Source organism: Prionailurus viverrinus, chromosome A3 (genome assembly GCF_022837055.1).
Source record: "Prionailurus viverrinus isolate Anna chromosome A3, UM_Priviv_1.0, whole genome shotgun sequence".
Lineage (NCBI taxonomy): Eukaryota > Metazoa > Chordata > Mammalia > Carnivora > Felidae > Prionailurus > Prionailurus viverrinus.
The window spans coordinates 86,773,137-86,794,859 of NC_062563.1; the positions used below are offsets into that span (position 1 = coordinate 86,773,137).

The 21,723-nt window shown below is 43.5% G+C and overlaps 1 protein-coding gene across 4 annotated transcripts in view; it reads left to right on the forward strand.

The window, feature by feature from the left end:
- ANTXR1 (ANTXR cell adhesion molecule 1) overlaps nucleotides 1-21,723 on the forward strand; it is a 221,566-nt gene that overhangs the window by 136,820 nt on the left and 63,023 nt on the right. For all 4 annotated transcript variants that reach the window (XM_047851232.1, XM_047851233.1, XM_047851231.1 and 1 more), the window contains exon 14: nucleotides 13,858-13,899. In XM_047851232.1, coding sequence (XP_047707188.1) covers nucleotides 13,858-13,899 — 42 coding nt within the window. The remainder of the gene's footprint in view (nucleotides 1-13,857; nucleotides 13,900-21,723) is intronic.

The following is a 21,723-nucleotide window of genomic DNA, read 5'->3' on the forward strand; positions in this document are numbered from 1 at the left end:
GGGCAAACATCACCTCCCACCCCATTCCAGGATCCTGGTTCAGAAGATGCAGGAAGTTTCTCTCCCTTGAAGGTTAACACCTCTAGCCACAGCTCTGGGACTAGCAGAGAGCATCCTTGTAAATGACAGTCCTGAAAGCTTCCTCTGTCATGCTCCCTGCCTTGTCCCAAGGAAATGCAGGAAATGCCCCCTGACCAGGTACTAAAGCAGCATCGTGATGATGGGAAACAGCCAGGGAGCAGAAGCGTCTTGCAAAATGTGGGGTACAAGAGGTTTGTCTCTGTTGCAAAGTTTTCTCCAGGAGTGATATGCAAAACATTTAACAACCTGCAAGGCTCTCCACCCCAACTGAGCCAAATATCAACCCTTTAGTGGCTGGATATGGGGCAGGGGTGGGGGGCAGTCCACAAAATCCTGGAGGGTTGCTGGGGGTAGAAGGGCAGGCATTCAGATTGCTATTTACTGATCATAAGGAGCATTTTAAAATGTAATGACCAGTATGAGCAGACCAGACACAGTGGTTACTATCAGTCCTGCCCTCTGCCTCAGCATCCTTGCTTCTTGCTGGCCTTGTCTGGCAGAAGAAATCTGAAGGGTGACCTGTGCTGCCTATTGCATTTTGTCTTTCTTTTTTTTTTTTTTTTTTAAATTTTTTTTTTTTTCAACGTTTATTTATTTTTGGGACAGAGAGAGACAGAGCATGAACGGGGGAAGGGCAGAGAGAGAGGGAGACACAGAATCGGAAACAGGCTCCCGGCTCTGAGCCATCAGCCCAGAGCCCGACGCGGGGCTCGAACCCACGGACCGCGAGATCGTGACCTGGCTGAAGTCGGACGCTTAACCGACTGCGCCACCCAGGCGCCCCAAGCATTTTGTCTTTCTTAAAGGACCCCATTCCCTCTGGGCTCTTACCCTCCAGCTGAATGGAACCTGGGGTGACTTACTGCCCACAGAGCATAGTATTGTCTATCCATCACGACGGATGGGAAGAGACAGGTAATTGGCCAGATAGATCCTGAAACAAAACTTTTTATGTGTTTCCCGAATCGGTCCTCAGGATCCCCAGGTAAACCTTTGGCTTCTAAGATTTCTACGTTGATTCACTGGCACAAAAACACCCACACTGAAAGGGAAAGAGGTATTGGACTATATCACCCTGGACTTATTTGCATTTTCAAAAAGGGAATTCAAGGGTCAATATTTTACCAGAAAGAAATAAAGCCCTGCCTCAGTTCCACAAGGGGCATTGCAGAATGCCCCTTTAAATCATGTGGTGGCCACTCCATCTACTCATAAGTTTGGTCCAATATTACTGAAATCTCTAAGTTGAACTTTAAAAAGAAGAAGGTTAAGAAACCTAAATGAGAAGAGAATCATGGAAAAAAAGAGCTGAAATATATTAGAAAAGTAAATGTTTTGAATGACTTGAATGCGTAGAGAAAAAAGGTCAACAATGAATCAGTGATATGAGAGCGCTACTATTCTAGAAAATGCAGGCAGTCCTGCATTTCATAAATTACATGGATGTTGCAATGTAATGTTTTATATGTATCAAATTACATAACAAAAGACATTTATGGCAGTTTCTTAAATAAAATCGTAGAAATGTGCCCACTTTCTTGGGAGGTTAATGGTATATCAGGAATCCCATGTAAAAAGATCTTGCTGTATTTTGCCAGATAAAAAATTCTGGTGAGGCAGCTGGCTGATTCAGTCGGTAGAAGATGTGACTCTTGATCTCAGGGTTGTTAGTCTGAGCCTCCTGTTGGGTGTAGACATTACTTAAAAATAAAAATCTTAAAGGGGCACCTAGGTGGCTCAGTCGGTTGAGCATCTGACTTTTGATTTCAGCTCAGGTCATGATCTCACAGTTCATGGAATCGGGCCCCTTGTCAGGCTCTGTGCTGACAGCATGGAGCCTGCTTGGGATTCTCTCTCTCCCTCTCTCTCTCTCTCTCTCTCTCTGCCCTCCCCCACTCGTGCTCACTCTCACACACTCTCTCTCAAAATAAATAATAGACATTTTTTAAAAAATAAAATAAAAAAAATAAAATCTTAGGGGTGCCTGAGTGGCTAGTTGGTTGAACATCCAACTCTTGATTTTGACTCCGGTCATGATCTTGCCATTCGTGAGATCAAGCCTCACTTCAGGCTCTGCACTGACAGTGCAGGGCCTGCTTGGGATTCTCTCCCTCTCTCTCTCTGCCCTCTCCCCATTTATGCACACTCTCTCTCTCTCTCTCAAAATAAATAAACTTTAAAAAAATAATAAAATCTTTTTTAAAAATTCTGGAGATTGGTTGCATAACAATGTGAATATACTTAACACTACTGAACTGTACTCTTAAAAATGGTTAAGAGGGGCGCCTGGGTGGCTCAGTCGGTTAAGAGGCCGACTTTGGCTCAGGTCGCGATCTCGCAGTCCGTGAGTTCAAGCCTCGCGTCGGGCTCTGTGCTGACAGCTCAGAGCCCGGAGCCTGTTTCAGATTCTGTGTCTCCCTCTCTCTGACCCTCCCCCGTTCATCTCTGTCTCTCTCTGTCTCAAAAATAAATAAACACTAAAAAAATTTAAAAAAAAAGAAAAAAGAAAAAAATGGTTAAGATGATAAGTTTTAGGTTATGTGTTTTTTATCACAATTAGAAAGAAAAAAAAAGAGACCCTGCTATAAAGTTACAGTTCTTCTGATCTTCTGAAATCCAGCTATTTAAATGATGCTCTTTAGGTGAAATCAAATCATTATATTTCTGTTCATATAAAGGCAAATATTTTTATTCAGTTTGTTGAAATAGGATAGTGTGCATGCATCCAGAGTTTTTCCCTATATAAGCAAAATTCTGCTCTGTTTTGTTTTGTTTTGTTTGTAATGGCTTTGTAGGTATCTTATGAACAGTTTTTAAGGCACCGTAAAAAAGATCATGTCTCATGCACTTTATTAAATTTCAAGAACAGTTTAACAAATTAAGTCCCTTCGACATCCCCAATGACAACTTGCAAGGGACAAAAATTAATCAAGAACTTGATATGCCTTATTGAAATAAAGTCTTCAAATAATGCTTTCCACACCTTAAAGCATAATATTTAATTTGTAGGGCCAGGCAGCCAAGCTTAACATCAGCAAAGGGATTTACTGATAGTTTGTTTAATAGAAACCTGACTGGTGCAAACAGCTCCTTAGCCAAGCATCTTGAGCCTAGACTCATCCTGCTCTTTAGGTCCCTTTCCAGCCTCCACCCATTTCCATCTGGACACTCCTCACTCTGCAGCTTACAAGATTATTTCTCACTAGCATACAGAACTCGGCCATGGCCTGTCCTCACCCCTGCAGCTCTACACCACACACCGCATACACCCAGTCTGTTCTCATCTCTACCTTGCTTTGTGGCTTCCCTCATCCCTGCCAGGCTGGCCTTGTGACTTGCCTTATAACCCAGCCACTGCCATCCTCATGCTTGCTGGGTGAAATGAAAAGAGGTGAGCTGTCATTAAAGACAACTGGGTTCCAGTAGATATCTGCCTCTTCACTCACAGGATTGGGCAAATCCTTCCACCTTAACTTCCCCACTTGGAAAATTTAAAAACTGGAACCATATCGTCTCTAAAGTTGCTTCTTTATATTCTTACCTCCTATAAGTAAATCTATTCCTCCCTTTTGAGATTCCCTGGCCTGTGGTTCTCAAAACTGGGTACACATCAAAATGACCAGAGGATCATATGATGTAAGTAATCAGGGACAGCATGTCCAAACTATGTCCGTGGAACAATAGTACCTACAAGATGTGAACAGGTGTGCTTCAGAACAGGAGTATTTAGACAATGAGTTTGAAAGACACTATTAAACTAAATTGAATAACTGACTTCACTGCAGGACTTCTCAGAATGTTTCATAAGATAATTTGAGCTGTGAATCCCCAAACTTATTTTGACGCTGGAACCCTTCCTTAGCTTATCCCTATCCCCCCACCCCTTCCAAATACCTATTAACATACAGACACCTGGAAGGGCACTAGTATTCTACCAAACACTGTTTGGGTAACATAGTCCTAGAGAATGCTCAAACAGTGGAAAGAGCAGATTCCTGAGTTCTGAGGGGCTGCCTCCTTCCTGGCCTGCTCAGAGGCTGCATCGAAGCCAACAAGCTTGACATGCTACGAACATCATTATGTCTTCCTGTTCCCTATGTGCCCTGCTCAGATCCTATAGGCACTACTCATGGCTGGAATCACCTTGCACGTAACCCAGGCAGACCAGACACTCCTTCTCCAAGCCTCAGGGAATCTGAATTCATGGATTTCTTTGAACTGTTTCACTTAATAGAGTTTTGTGGTGATGGGGACATATTATCTAATGGGGAATATACACAGTTATTCTTTTAAGTTACCATGTAAGCCACATAGGCCTGATTGACTAATGTAAAATGCCTGCCACTCACTACTCTCATTTTAATTATCGAGACATTTGCCCTTTTAAGGCAAATTAGGCAAATAAGACCAGATGAGTCTTAAGAGAGATGAGTTGGGGGTGCCTGGGTGGCTCAGTTGGTTAAGCATCTGACTTCATCTCAGGTCATGATCTCATGGCTGGTGAGTTCAAGCCCCGCATGGGACTCTGTGCTGACAGCTCAGAGCCCAGAGCCTGCTTCGGATTCTGTATCTCCCTTTCTCTCTGTCTCTGCCCCTCCCCTGCTTGCTCTCTCTCTCTCTCTCTCTCAAAAATAAATAAACATTAAGAAAAAAAAATTTTAAGACAGATGAGTTGGGAGGCCAAAAACATTTGAAGTTTGAGTTCCAAATGCAAAAAAAGAAAAAAGTTGACCTCATTTCTTTGAAAATTTCTTGTACTACATTCTAGATCAACACCCTTGGCATTAGCCTTTGCTAAACAACAGGGTAAAATTACTGGGTCCAGGCAGTACTTGGACAGCACTAACCCACTCCAGTCAGCTGTGAGGTTTCTATTACATTTAGGTTGTTCGTATAGTAGAAAGATTGACTTCTCTGCCATTAGCTGGAATATCCTAGTTCCTTGATGTTTTCCACATCAAGTTGCCCATTTTCCCTTGTTTTTTTTTAGTTTTGATTAGAATAGTTATTATAAAGTTTGGGTATCAGAATGGAAGTCTAGAATTTAAAGCATGAGAGCAAGCATCCCCTTCTACCTGTGAAATTGAAGCCCTTGTTAGATGGCTTTCAGAGCTCGACTGGCATTTCTTGTTTACACAGCTCTGTTCTGATAGCTTCTCCTCACACAGAACCTATGAGGCCATGAGCCAGCAGAAGAGTTAGTGCTAAGAGATCAAGCCAGAAGTCTCAAGATAAGCAGTGTTTTAGATCTAAGGACCCAAAAATCTTTAGCCATCTCCATACAGTATTTATTTGAGCCAACCCCTCTAAGCATGCAAGAAGTAATCATTTGTGAAAAATAAATTACTCTCAATGGTGATATAGTGAGGACTACATAGCAAAACAAAGAAAAAAATTCCTAGAAAAAAATATAATAAAAGTTGTTTCAAATATATATCCAGGCTCATCAGAAAACAGAAGACATTTCCAGGGCCAAAATAAAGAAGGATCTGGAAATCAGATGGTTTGCTGACCCTATAGCAGTGGCAGTCCTAGAGGGGGAAGATTTTCTGATCTCAATAACCTAGACATTTGGTTTAATAGTATACATAAAAGTTTGGGAGTTGGAATGGAGTCTTCTGCCTAAAGCTGGGAACTTGCATATAAGGCTAGGCCATGGGCTTGGTGCATGTGTACATGTATGTCCCTAAGAACTCAAAACCATAATCTCTCAGTTTTAGAGTTCAAATGTGTCTTACCTGTGGCTCTGTAAATTGCAAGCCGAAAAAAGTTGTCAGTTTGGAAGTACTTAGGAATCTGCAGAAGGAAATTCGAATCCTCTGTGGCATGTTGGTCCCTCAATGCAATCCTCATAGGATTCCCATAGGTAAATGCAAATTACCCATGAGCTCACAATCCCAAATTACCAAATACCCAAGGAATATTATTACTCAGATTCCTTGAGGTTTTATAATACACATGGAAAGCACAAAGACCAGAATTTAGATAAGGAAGTCATGCCCAGTGAGTGGTTCCTTTGTCCTCTCCAGAGTTAACAATGGTTAAGTAGCAGGTACATCAAAAGTTCTCTAAATACCATCATCTCTCCTATAGCATGTGTCCCTAAAAATACCACTGCATTATGGAATTTGGGCTGCAGGACTAATGGGGGAAATGAGTTCAGAGGAGAGCATTCAAACCTGTGTAGTCTAATAAAACAATACACTTCAAAAAAATGAATAATAAACCCAATAAAACTCCGCCACTTCAAGCATCTTAGATTCTTAATTTAAATTATGCTACACTAAATATACCACTTTGCCTCGATTTGTAAAAATAAACTCCTGAAGTTTCCCGGGGCATGTGAGTATGATGTAGCACTGTGGCTTTGAGTTACGGAGGCAGAACGGAAGGAAGGACATTCTTAGGATGAAGTGTCACGACACCAGAGGTGGACGGCTGTGACTCACTGTCTTGTTATTCCTTCTGCGCCAGCTTAAAATAGGAGTCCAGCTTTTGTTGTTTTGCCAGGTTCTTCTTTTCATAACAAAAAAAAGACAATTTCTGTGGTTTCCAGTCAGACCTCATGCCACGAAAGTGCTGTTCTGCTGCTCACAGTGCGATAACCTTTTCTTCAATCCATGGCACGTGCCTCAATCCTCTTTAAGGCCAATGATGGCTCCCATTGAGTTCCAATCTCCTTTCTTTTGGTTCTTCAGTGTGGCCTCTGACGAAGCTCAGTGTGGGCACTTTTACTCCTGTTGGTCACAGGATGCCCCATCTTCTCTCGTGTTACAAGCTTCTCCTCCACACGCTTAAGCCTCTCCTCCTTCATTCAATCCCTGGATTCTTATGAGCAGGACACACACTGGTTTTGAGGATGTATATTCAGTGCTTTCATGAGGAAAAGCACATAAGCTCAGGAGCAAATATAACTTGCATTGAACAAGGGTAAACGGAAGTGAGAAAGCAGCCACGGTGTGTGGGGGTTTGTGTGTGCCTCCCAGGCCACTGCTGGCAGCTGGACAGCACCTTCACATTCACCCGATGCTATTCAGTGGCACCAAATATAATTCCCTCACACTTTAATATGTTTAATGTTATGTTATGTGATTTTTACCATACAAAAAGACTAATATAGGGGGGCCTGGGTGGCTCAGTCAGTTGGGCGTCCAACTTTGACTCAGGTCATTATCTCATGGTTTGTGGGTTCAAGCCCCACGTCAGGCTCTGTGCTGACAGCTCAGAGCCTGGAGCCTGCTTCAGATTCTGTATCTCTCTCTCTCTCCCCTCCCCTGCTTGTGTTCTATCTCTCAAAAATAAATAAACATTTAAAAAGCTAATATATATATTATATATAATAAAACTATAAAACTAATAAAACTATAAAAACTAATATATATTATATATAATATATATCATATATATATTATATATAATATATATGTAATATATATATAATATATATCATATATAATATATATCATAATATCTTATATATCATAATATATATTACATAATACATACAATATTACATATATATGATATGTATATCATATATATGTAATATATATAGTATATATACAATGTATATATATATATTATATATAATATATGATACATATATATGGTATATATGTATATATAATATATAATATTAATTATTAATATAATATATATTATATTATATATAATATATGTAATATATATGTAATATATATCATATATATGATATATATATGATATATATATATAAAATCTTCTCTTTTGCCTCATGAAAAATCAAATTTTGAGGTACACTGATCTCATAGTTTACTGATTTTATGCCAAGTTTACCTACCACATATGAACAGATTCACATATTACATACCTGTATTGTAATAAAAGAGACTGCAATTGTCACCTCCAAATTTTCAGGAAGCCTTAATAGAAATTTAGTTTGGGACACTATGCTTGGAAAGTGGACTCTTGAACTACAGGCAAGTGAGTTTACTTGGAGGCTGGGGCTAGGGAATAGAATGGGGTATAGATGTATCCAATGAAGTACTATAATTAATATAAATCCAACCTATGACCCTAATGAGATCCTCGTGATGCATCTAAGTGTCACAACCGACTCTCAGCAGTTGGCACTGTTAGCATATTAACTGCTAAAGAAGCATTTATATGGACAGTTGAGAGACCAGTCCTGAATCTTGAATCATTCAAGTGCTTATCTGAGAGGCAAGGAAGTTTAGAATAATAAGGAATGCTTTCTTTATTTACCTTTTCCTCCGTGGGAATGCAAACCCATTCTTCCCAGAAATAGTGACTGAGTAACAAGCATTGAGCCACATGCCAGAGATAAAAGATGGCCAAGAACACACATGTCTTCTAGGGGCTGAGAGTCCAGTGCAGAAGAAAGATGCAAAGATGCAGACATGAACAGTTCACTGAGTTCACTGCTGACAGTGCAGACCGTGAAAGCTAAGATCCGTGTCCTAACTCCCAGGGAACTATCTGGCTAAGATTGCTCCAGGGCCAGGTCCAAGAATCCAGGCCCTGCCAGCTCTCCAGGCAGATGAGCACAAATGCTCACTAGAAAAAGCAAGAGAGTGCCTGTAGGCAGAGCTGAGAGATTCCTCCAGAAACAGTTCCATGTCTTCCCCAGTGCGCTGACAAACGGGCAATCGAGATCCCATAGTTCCTGACAATAGAACAGGGACACCATAATTTTTAGACTGAAACATTTTTGAAACCAGTGTTTTTAATCAGCCATAAGCAACTCTCAACAGGAATGTCTGACCTGAAGCAACAACATACCCCTGAATGCCTAACTGAAGCTAGCATTGTTAGAAATAAGCTAATTCATAATTCTCAAAGTGTGGTCCATGGACCAGGAACATAAGCATCATTTGAGAATTCGTTAGAAATACAAGGACCTCGCTCCAGACCAACTAATGAGAAAGTACAGAATGCAGCCCAGAAATCTGTGTTTTAAGAAGCCCTCCAGGTACCTCTGACACTCAGTGAAGTTTAAAATTAAGTTCAAATTAGAGGACATGTTCCTAATTTTGTTAACAGAGTAGTATTTTTTAAGCGGTTCCCTTGAACTTGGTCTGGACAACACAACTGGTTGTGCATCAAGGAAGTGTCTCCTTTGCAACAAGAGAACCACACCTTCAGTGTAGAGGGGGTTGCGGGAGATGCTTCTCATCCAGGTTGTGTAAGGATACTGAACCCCTAAATACAGTTTATGGAGAAAGGGAACCCAAAAAGAAGTCCTCTGTTTTGTCCCACTTCTCAAGCCATAAGATGAACATCTGTCTAAAATGAGCTCATACAGCTTAGCCTACAGCCAACTGCTGCCACAGAGAGGAGTCAGAAAAGATAAAGAGGAGAAATGTGAAATGGTGGTGTGGACATAGCAGGGGACCACGTGGGAATAGCCCGACCTGGCATCCTCCTGCTTCTCATGAGCATGTTGAACTGACTCACGGCTTTAAATGGAATGTCTGGTGAGCCAGTGTGGTTCTCATCTGGTAGAAGAGAGGTGCCTGTGTGAAAAACTGCGTAGATTACATTCTGCATTCCACTACACAGGACGGTAGCAGTAAAGTTAGCAAGAGCAAACCAAGTGGCAATGATCAAAATATACAAATTAGGAGCAAAACTTGAATACTTCTAGAGGGAAAAAAAAATAAGCAAAATAAACTCACCAGGTGCTATATTTCGCCTTAACATTTTATAAAATTAATTTTCAAAGAGAGCATTACAGAGACCTAAACGGTTGAACTTGACTCATAAGACCAGAGTAAGGTTCCTAGGTATCAAACAGGACCTGGGTATATATGATCGTCCTACTGTGTTCATACCATGCCAGCTCTACCTCCACACCTTCATCATTACCATTTCCAGTAGCCAGACTCAGGGGTGTACGCAAAACTTTCCTTTGTTTTGACTCAATGAGAAGTTGTCAGTAAGATTTCAGTTTAATAAGTTTCTACCTGGTCTTTTCTTTCCTTTATCCATACAACAGCCTCTGTCAAATCCAACCCTATCTCATGTCTACCTACGCAAACATGGCTAAAACTGATAAGAGGGGAGAGGGGGAATTTCTCCCAAGTCACAGCAGAGATAGTTTCAAGAAATTCTCAGATAGCAAAGAAACACTAATAGAATTCAGAAGTCCATATTCCATCTCATTTTTCTTATCCCCTTTACCTCAAGACAGAATTTACATCAACGCAGAAGGATTTCCAGGGCAGTTCTCCCAGGGAAGCAAATGGTCACCTTCTGCCCACTCAAAATACCCAAGCTAAAGACGGTAGTAGGTGGAGAAGTGCTGCCGGCCTCTGGAGGAAAAGCATGTCCCCAGATTTACCCCCCATTCAGTTCTACCATGTTATTCCATAAATATGTTTATTGAATGTTCTCCTTTGAAACATTAATTAAGGAGCTCTTCAACCTACCATCTTCTATGTGTCCCCCTAATGGGGAAGGATCTGACGAGCCCACTCACAACCAAGAGGAATCTCCCGGAACCTTCTAAGAAGGGCAATGGGCCAAATCAAGCCTTCTCTTGGCAGTGCTTAGCGCTGGTTCTAACTTGCGTTCTGGTTAGGAATAAACACTTTCTAGTCACACCAGTTGGAAGCAAAGAAGTGTTGAATTAATCTGTTAATTAAAAGTGCTACAAAAGACACTGGGCTATGTGAGATCCCATAGAGGAGAGCTTGAGGGATAGCAAGCATTTAGGCTACAAGTAAGAAGCAATGGGGGCATAGAAGAAGCAGAAAGGTGACCAAGACGCTGAAGCTCAAAAAGTGAAGGGAAGAGTGAAGAGGGATGAAGTGGAGAGGTGGGGCCACATCACACAGGCCTTGTGGAGATGCAGTTTGAGTTTTATCCGGGGGGCCCTGGGCCACTGCGCAGCAAGGCTGTGGTGGTACCGCAGGCTCAAGAGCGACACAGTATGTTGCCCAGCTTCTCTTCTAGGCATGAGCTCCGGTCTTCCGCAGGAGTGAGATGGAGAGGGCTGATGTGCAGAGTACTCCTTTGGGGGCCCATGTGCCGGTCTTGGCACGGGGCTTTGGCTCATTCACAGACAGCCCGTCCAGCTTCGCAGCTTGGAATAATCATGTCATGATTTCAACTTTGCCTGTCTGGATCAAGCTTTGAAACGCTCTCCTGTTGTCCTATGGCAAGCTGCTCCCTGTCCCAGGGGAGGAGGCTGGGTGGTGGTGGAGCTTGAAGCACCAGGAAGACTTCTTCCTCATTCCTGCTCAATGCAGCCAGACACCCAACCAGTAAGGCCAGATTGGAGGTGCCTAATCCTGTTTACCTGAACATGGTGGCATTTTTCCAGAAGCTCAGGTGCCCATTTACAGTGCGTAAGCATGGAATCTGGATTACAGATTAATACTTAATAAATTTTGTATCTTGGCATTGTCTTGTAGGTCCCCCTTCAGACATTCAATAGTGGATGTAGATGTAGAATTCAATAAATACTCAGTAAGTGACACTGAACGGCAACCGCAGTTGGGTTGGTCTGAGTGATAGGCCACGTGGTGCTGCACTTCCTGGCTGATGTCATGTGCCTACACATATGTGGTAAAACATACTGATGCTCACCACCCTGAAGTCCCTGGTCACTCTCAAGCCCCCTGACCACTTTCTGAACACCAGACTCCTGTCTTACTCATTTTATGAAGCTCTGGCTTGGAAACCACCATACATAGTCATTTAGTATATGCAGGGAGTCAAGTGAAACCTTCCTTAAAGGGGTAATAAAGGAGAGACAGAGAAAGGAGAAAGGAAAGAAAGGAAAAGGAGAATAATAATGCACACACCATTTACTGAACACCCACTCTATACCAGATGTTTGACAAACATTATTGTTCATCATGACGCTACAAGGTCACATTATTCCCATTTAACAGATTAGGAGAGTAGAGCTCAGGGAGGTTCAAGGATTTGTCAAATCTTCACAATCAGAAAAAGGCCGGTCTGGGGTTCGCATTGGACAACGATGCTGCACTTCCATGCAGTGAGGGAAGAAGCTGGTAGCACTGTGAAGACAGAAGCCCAGCTGTTCTGCATGGAACCTCTCTGTATGCCCAGCATACTTGCCATGCACACTGCCCACAGCACTCTTGTCAACATCTGTCTGGGTTTCCCAAATATCCTGCTCTCTCTCTCACTCCCCTCCCAACCCTGCCCTAAGAGAAGAGATGCATTCCAGATTGCCATCCCCAGCTCCTCACTCCTCCCTCCAATTTCTGGACATTTCCTGTTTTCAAATAATCACATTTCCTGTTTTAAAATCAGTAATGGCCCTCCTCAGGGATTTCCCTTAAGGAATTCAGAGCCAGTGTTGAGTGGGTGAGCAAAATTATGGCTTCGTGCTTTCCAAAGACCTTCAGAAGGCTTCCCACAGTGGCCAGGAAGTGGAGGCAGATGAAATGGCAGCTTGAAACCCCTGGAGCCCTTAATCTCTGCCTCTTAATTAATTGAATACCATCCTTTTAGATGGCTGGAGTCTTCGTTCCCTGACTGGTGTTAATACAACGTCAAGTCAGTAGCCTGTCTAAACATACAGAGATGACATTACAGATAATGGTAGTGTGGGTGAGAGCAGTGGGGATCAGAGCCCAAATGAGGCCCCAAATAATCATCAAATCAAAGGAGACATGTGCTCGTGAGGGAAAGGTGAGGAAGACCTTGATGCCCAATAGGCAGCCAGGTCAGCAACCGGGAGAGCTCTCCAACTAAAAGATTAAGGATCTGGTTCGTCCTGTGGGCAGTGCCTGAGCATCCGGGCACAAACAGCCCTGACACTAGGACATCAAGAGATATATAATAAGTCTGTATTTACCAGAATTGTCTAAGGAAAAGACTACACGTAGGGGACTCAAAATTCTAATAAGCATGGGGGGAGAGGAGGGAGCCCCCAGGGGACATGGCCAAGCCGCTTTGTAAAAGACTCTAATATAATTAACTACAGGGGCTTTCCTTTTATGCATGGGGTGAGCAAACTGGGGGCAAGCAAGAGGAGAAGCTGCTCACTGTCACCAAACCATCCTCCTCCGATGTGTCGATCATCCTCTCATTGATTAGAAGGGGTTCCAGATCGCTTTCCCTGCCCAGACTGTCCACATATCTCTCTTCAGCCCTGATGATGGGGAAGTTGCAGCATACAATCTTATAGCATTGTAATGTAAATCTTTGTACCCCTTAAATGTCAGGGTCCTGAATGAAATCCCTGGTTATCCCTCCTTTGCTGCCCTCTGTCGGGAATAGGTCTGACCATCACACTCTCCCTCCTGGGGCAGGTACCATTTGGGGCCGGCGACAGTTAACAAGACTGCTAGTAGTTTGAGTGTGGTCCATACCTGACCCATTTCTGCAGCATCATCTTAACTTATATTGGGTGTAGCTCTTTGTTAAATGTGTAGCAGTTTGGATGGGTAGATAGAGGATTTGGTGCATGAATGACTGGATGCATAAGTGAGTGAATACAGTTGCAAGATAGCAACCCTGGGATAAGAGATGAAACTTACTAGTGGAATATTTTTTCTCTGTATAAAACAGACACAATTGAAAATGGAACCCTCAGTCTGGATCATGCTCTAACTAACTGAGCTATTCTGCCCAGAAAGACACATCATGGCATTGATTAAGCCTTTCTTGCTTGGGCCCATTGTGGTGGTAATTATGGCCATACTACCAAGGCATTTCTTGAGGACAGGCCTGTTGGAGAGCAGGTGGCCAAATATTTCCACTGACTTGTTCTCTTTTTTTTTTCCCCCTTTTCAGATTATCAAGGAGGTCCCTCCACCCCCTGCTGAGGAGAGTGAGGTAAGTGACCAGAGCAGGGTGCAGCGGGATGGACAGAGTGGTAAAGTGGAGCAGAGAGTGGGCTGGGCTGGCCCAGGACTCAGGCCCCTGCAACACAGAGCTGAGTCAGGCCCAGGCTCCCATTGTATCTGAGGTAGCAGGGAGGGAAGTTTTTGGTCCTTTCCGAACAAAGGTTGAACAAACTGGACTGACCAAGGTTGAACAGAAACTGAACTGAACTGCAGCCACGGACAGAATAGTTTGGGAGCATTTTCCACCTGCAAAGATAAAATCTGAGATGCAAATATAAATATTTTTATCAATACAATTTTTCCCTTTAAAACGGACATTTTAGGTTTCTCTTTTCCCTGCAGAGACTATGCTTCATGTATGTAGATCAGGGCAAATTTGATACATTCTCCAAACAATTAGTGATTCTAGGAACAGCCTGATGCTGAAGTATTCCATTTTTCTTTAATTTAACACAATGCCTAAAGATTAGCCAGGCAGTAATAATAATGTATGGGAGGGTGGGGGAGGTGGTGGTGGGAGAAGATATGCTAATATCCTGGCCTTGCTCCCAAATCTTCATCATTTGAGGGGGGAAAAACATCTTAGACTCCACCATAAATGGGCCAGTAAGCAGTTCTGGTGCAAGCGTGGCCTAGGATAGAATATGGTGGAGGCATTAAAGGCTAATGGTGAGAAGGAGAATCCCTGGGCAGGAGTACCCGGCCGGTGGCTTTTCTGATCCTTTGATCACTCTCAGAGCAACAGGCCTCCTTTGGATGCATCACTCACCAATTTAGAAACCAGGGTACAGGTCTGAAAACAGTGGGATCAAAAGACATAGGGGTGAGGATTCAAATTCACGGTCCTCAATCCCTAAAGTCTATTGTATGCAAACTGAGCACTGCCCCCTGGCCATTCCTCTAACCAATGCCTTCATCAAGTTTCCTGCATACAGAAAGAATAATGATTGAATTTAACATTCCACGAGTCTGTTATATCCTGAACCATATGCATGTAAGCCAAGGGATTTAATAGCTGCACTCAATTAAAGCACATATTGTTGGAATGCTAACTTTTTGCCCAGAAATCAAGGGAGGAAATTACATTGCTGTGCAAAGAGGGAGGATAAAACCCTCTTTACATCCACAAAAGCCTTTCTTAATCCTTCAAGAGAAAGCACCGTGGCTAGTTCCACGGGTTCCAATTTGGCTGTGTTTCTGTTATGTGCAGCTGTCTCTTATATTCCCAAAGGAAAATAGGGCAAGAGGCTTTTGCTTGATGAAGTTGCTCTGTTTGCCCGAGGTGAAGAATGTTCCCTCCCCTTATTATGTTCAGTTAAAGGAGCTGTTGCCCTTTTTTCTGGTGCTGACTCTGCATTTGCCTTTGGAAGCAGCCACTGTGGTCGAAACACACCAGGGGACTTAGGTACAAGACCGTGGGGTGTGGTTTACCCAAAACCACCTAGTTTCATCTAATATTTCTATAGAAGTCCTACTTTTACCTGAAGAAGGCAGACCTGGCTTCTGAAACAGAAGGACAACCCTAGGATGCTTGAGATCTAAAGGGTTGTGTTAGACCTCAAGGAGCTTCTGGGCTGGCTGGGGCAGGCTGCAGGCTGTGCTGATCACTCAACATGTGTGTTGGCCTTGAAAGTTCCTTGGCCTTGTGAGTTAAGCAGCCCTAATCTCCTTCCTAATATGTTTCAGCAGAAAAAAAGAAAGAAAGAAAGAAATCCCACAGGAACAGATAACATAATCTATACCTACATAGTATCTTACACAGTGCCCTGAAAATCATAGTCTGAATCTAGACTTCTAGGACCCTCTCCATTCCAGCTCCCTGCATTTAAATCCTGTCAATCCTTCAGGTACAGCTCATGTGCTATTATCTCCACAAAACGCTCTATAATTCCTTCCATCAGGACTAATTTCTCATTTCCCCCTTCTCTGCATTCCCAGGGTATTTAATTGATCTTTTCCTCTGCATCAAAGGTTAAGTTCATTAGCTACTTGAAGGTCAGGATCTATATCTCATTAATCACAGATTTATCCCCGAAGAGCTTAACACAGTGTCTAACACTCAATAGCTCTCTGAAGTCAAACGCTCTGCCATATATGTGAACAAGTTCGGTATTATTTATCCAAGCTTTTATCAGTTCTATAAGCTTCATATCCTAAGGGAGACACATGTACTATTTAAATAGCTAAACTTAGAATGAACACAACTTTATAACAAGCTCTCAGTGGTCCTCTTTAATAAGGAATTATCAAAATGCATTATATAAAAAAGCGTGACTTTTCAAGATTCCACGCAACCAACAGTGATACCTCTATATAAAGAGAGGACAAAGAAAAATTTTGAGACCTCAACAAAAGCAAGAAGGCTCAATTTTAACAACTAAGATGGGTATTTCTTGGGTTGAGAATCCTCTCTAATTGGCAGCAGAGTGAGGATTCCTCATGAAGCCTCTAGCTACTCCAAAATACTGGCAGCTTAAGGGGGAACTCAATAATGGAGTACTTCATCTGATGATTCAGTTCTAAATCACCTTCAATGGTTTTTCTGTTGGGGAGGGTGAGGGATGCATATTGAAGGCATTGACGGTGGGCATGCAATTAACCATAAGCACCTGGCCTTGAATAATGAACTTATTTTTAGGTTCATTATCATGCTCACTCGTCCTAACAATTTCTCTGTGGCAAGAATGTTTTAGATGCGAAAACCGAGCTATGGAAAAATTATACAACTTGTCTAGGAACAGACAAGTTGAACCCCTTCACAGCTATGTCTACACAGACAGCCAGAGTAGATCCCCACTCTGAAAGGCAGAAGGCCAAGCTACTGCCAGGCATCTTCTTTCCAGTGGTCATCAAATACACACTCTCATGCTCACACACAAACACACACACACACGTACGCCCCAAGCAGAAGTCCTAGAACAGTCCCAGAATTCAATATTCTGTATGTCAATAGTTTGAAAAAGGAACATCATTATTAAAAAAGTAAATACACTATCCTTCACTGAAGAATACAGGACAATCACAGTGCTGTCCTTAATCATTGCGTGTATTTGAAGAGATAGGATATGGGGTCATGACATGTTAAATGCAACTCAGAAGGGGGAAATCTCAAGTCAGTTGGGATTTTTTGTATTTACATAGAGAAGTGTTGTTGGATTTTTCTGACTTGCCAATTCACTCCTAGGAATTCATCTCCAAGACTGCCATTGAGGGTGACTTCTCTGGCTTCTCCCCAAAGACTTCAGATGAGACAGGATAGCTAGTTCTACCTCAGGTTCTGCCCCCCAGAGCCTCGTGGGCCTGGGAGTTTCAGTGGCCTTGGTCCTTTACTCATGTCATCACCCTCACCAAACATGTTCCTCTATAAACGTGGACAATCTTGTTGACAGTTGTATTCCTTCCGTTGTCTTTATTTTTCTCAAAATATAGCCCTGTGCTGGCAAGTAGTGGGGGGCTCAACTCCAGTTGCTTGAGTGAGTAAATGAAGGAATAGACAAATAAGGGGCCGTTGTCGGTGGCCATATAGGGCTTATCATAAGGGTTTAAAACGTGTTACAGGTCAATGAAATGTTAAATGAAACCATTTCCTTGGGCTCAATTCTGTTTCAGGTCCATTCTCCTTTCCATAGATCATTCCCACTGTACGTGCAGTGCAGTGAATTGAGGGTTGAGAGTTTATTTGGCCCATGATAGAGCACTGAATCAAAGACTTCTTCACAGAATAGGTTACATGCCAGTGATATTCTAAATGATAAGTAGACGTAGAGGAAGGATGTTCCGAGCACATGGAGCCATGAATGCTGAAGCATGTGCTTGTACCTAAGCCTGGTATGACTAGAAAGATGGCAAAATTCAGTGTCCAAGGGCAGCACAGGACAAATCCAATTATGGGCTAACCAAATGCATGTGTCAGATTCCATGTTCTAGAGCTATTTCTTCTGGGAGCAGGGCTGCCTGAGGACAAGCAGTTCAGAAGGGGCCTCTACCATCTGAGTAATGGTGCAGCCACTTTTACCCAAACAGCAGCCAACTACATGTCTGGGGCCACCACATCCATTAAGATTTATACATAACTTCCCCTGATGGGAAACCAGCATCCCTCCCTAATCTCTGCGGTTTCTTCCGGCACCACTGACTCCTACCTCTTGCTTAGGCCTTATCTCATCTTCTTCATTTGCCAAACACCATCTTGCAAACCTGATTCCCACACTCCCCCCAAGGCATCCCTGGCACAAGACCGTCTGCAGAAGGGCCTTAAAAAAAGTACAAGGGTGAGTTGCAACACAGTTCACCAGGAGGCTCTTGGGGCCCTCTTCTCAGGTGGACCCTGGCAGTTTCCTGGCATCTCAGCTCCACTCTCTTGTGCCCATTTCTGCTGGCTGCCCGCAAACCCTCCACCCCTACTACTTTGCTCACGCAAAGCAATGTGGCTTAGCCTGTCTGTCCTCCAGTCATCACAGAGGATTTGTGTACCAGAAGTTCTTTCTCACCCTGCTAATGTTCTTGAAGGGCGGTGTGAGAGGGCCTCCGCAAGAGAGACTTTATACTTCATTCAAGGTAGAGATTCACTTCAGGTGCTGCCGATTTTCTTTGTGGCATTGCTGGGAACTGTGATTTTACTCCATCAGTTGTTGGCCAAATGAAAAGACACATCAAAGATTCCCTTCTCTTCTGAAGATTGCAAAACCCTCCCGTCTCTAGAATGTGTAAACAGAGCCATGGTAACTGCAGGGAAATTCTGACTCTCCCGTTGGTCAAACCCTGGGCCTTTGTGTTGTCTTTGCTGTTGTTGTTTGAGTTTGGCAGGCGAGCTCGGGTCAGAGGATTACACGGCAGGCTTGGTGGAGCAGATTGAAGTCCCGGCATTTCCTGTTGTGGGAAGGCCAGCCCCTGCTGCACATGCTCAGGAGAGTGCAGACCAGAGGCTGCAGCAAGTCCGTGGTGGGAGGGAGGATGTAAGGAAGAGCAGCTCTGGGTGCAAATAGGGGGGAGATCCAGGCATCAGGGAACAGGACCAGAACTTCAACTCCACTGGTCCCTTCATTTCTCTGGATCTGACTGTCCTCTCCTGCGCAATGAAAAGGCCCTAGTAAATGGTCTCCAATGTTTGTACTCCTGTTCTTTAAAAAAATTAGGAGACTCATGAGACCATTTCAGTTCCCTGCTGAATAAGTCAGCTTTATTCTTGGAGTTTCTTACATGCTTGGTGCTTTTATGGTCAGTTTTGGGTGATATCATTTCATTTATCTCCTTTGGAAAAGAAACTGCACTAGACCAGGAGTGAAGCCACATTTCCTATATGACACACAGACACATACACCCACCTCCAGGGATACTTGAACCGTGTGTGTAAGATACGTAAGGGTCTTGGTTTAACATCCTAAACCTTCTGAGGTTCTTATCATAAAGTAAAATAGTGTGAACGTGTTATTTGGGGCTCTTCGGTGTTATTTTACTATTTTATCATGTGCTACAGTCATAAATCTTCAAGATTAGCAGGTACAAGGGGGAAGAAGTAGAAAAGTAGCATTTATTTGGTACCACCAAACGACTGGAAAAGCAAAACCAGGGGCGCCTGGGTGGCGCAGTCGGTTAAGCGTCCGACTTCAGCCAGGTCACGATCTCGCGGTCCGTGAGTTCGAGCCCCGCGTCAGGCTCTGGGCTGATGGCTCAGAGCCTGGAGCCTGTTTCCAATTCTGTGTCTCCCTCTCTCTCTGCCCCTCCCCCGTTCATGCTCTGTCTCTCTCTGTCCCAAAAATAAATAAACGTTGAAAAAAAAAATTTTAAAAAGAAAAGCAAAACCAAAGGACAAAACCCAGAATTTTGCCAACACTGAGAAACAAACGGGAGTGAGGCTATCTGGACTCGGAAGCAGTTCTCTCACCTATAAACTGGGTGACCTGAGACCCTTAACCTCTCTATTCCTCCTCCCTAAAATGAACATAATAGCACCACCTACCATGCCGCCTGCTGTGAGATTAAAAGGTTAATGTCAAGCACTTGGAAGAGTGACTGGCACATACATGGTAAAGACTTCCTAAATTCAACTGGTTATCATGAATTCGGTATCTGGTTATTGATCACCTCCTTGTGAACCAGCTCCATACAAGACCTAGAATACAAGGGTCAACAAAATACACTCTGTGTTCAGGACCCACAGTCCCTGGGGAAGAAAGACAGATCTGTTTTAAAGAGACAGAAAGACCAGCCCAGTATCAGCTGCCAAGATGTTGCAAATCCTCTGGTCTGCTGTGATCGTGTCTTTTAAGATATATAAAATTTTTTGATTTTCTAAAAAGAAGCCTGCCCGTCCCAAGCACAGTAAGTCACCCAGAGAGTCTCCATGTGTTACTGTGGTGCTTTGTCATCTCTGGGTCTCTGTATTGCTGACCACTTGTCCTTGCTTTGTTCCTTCCCTCCTGCATGGGATCCCCTTTCCACCCACTGATAGAATTGGCCCTACCTAGGACTCCAGTCTGAGTCCTTGACTCTCCAGTACCACCAACACAGGCTGTGGGAAGCAGGCCTGTTCTGAGGATTTTCAGCCTCTTTGGCTTATTCTTCTGTTTTGCAGACTCCTTTTTTGCAGCTTCCTTTCTTTACCCAGGAGGGAAATCATGCTACTCCTCTGTCACCCACCTGTGACTGTAGATGGTGGAGATTTTTCTCCCCTCAACAGGAATAATTACGGTGCCAAGATAAGGAGCAGTTTTGCTAATTAGCCTTCTCTTTTCCATCCATAAAGTTACAAGTTCCTCTTGTTTTCTCCCTTCATCTTAAAAAATACAGTAAGCGCTAGCTTCCTGTCACTGAACTAAGTGGCAGACACTGAGTTAACTGCTTTATTTGAATCACTTCATTTAATTTGTTTGTAAATTCAACAGATAACTCTTGGGCACCTCCCACATTCTAGGTGCCATTCTAAAAGCTGAAAATGCAATGGTAAACATGAGGAGTAAACAGAGGCTTCCATGGAACTTACACTCCAGCCAATAGTAAATAAATATCAAGGCATGAAAGGGTCCATAACTGAAACTGAAACAGACTGATGGGATGAGGAGACTGGGGCTGCTTTAGACGGATGTCCAGGGAAGTCCTCTCAAAGAATGACAGGAAGGATCCGGCCATGAGAAGAGCAGGGCAAGAGCATTCTTGGGTCAGGGGACAGCTTGTGCACAAGCCTCGAGACAGGAATGTGCTCTTTGAGGGACAGAGGGAGGGCAAGCAGGCTGGAGTACAGGGAGGTGGAGTGTGGTAAGGAAGAAGGCTGGAGAGGTGAGCCAAGGCCAGAGCTCACAGGGCAGAGCTGGGTTTGGATTTTCCTCTGCTGCTTTGTGGAGAACGGATTGTAGGCGAGGAGCACAGCAGGGAAGCCAGTCAGTGGCTACTGCAGTATCCTACAGAAAGCGGAGGGGGCTTGGGACCAGTGTGGTGGGGTGGGGATGGAGGTGGAGGTGGAGAAGTCATAGCTGTGGGGTCTTTTAGAAGTAAGGTCAACAGAATCTGCTGGCAAATTGAGATGAGGTGGGGGGAGGGGGGATTCAAGGGTGACTCCAGGCAGTGGGGAATACTGCAGGACGAGCAAGTTTAAGATGAGGAGACGATGGGGAGACTCCTCTTTGACGTGGTACTACTGAGATGGCTATTAGTCCCCTGAAGGGAGATGTCAATGTCAAGTCAGCAGTTGGGTTCAGAGGAATCGGGGATAAAGATAGAAACCCAAGTCATCAGCATGTAGATGGGATTAGGTGAACCGCCCTATGAAAGAGTAGAGATGCAGCAGAGAATGGGTTCCTGGATTGTGCTACAACCT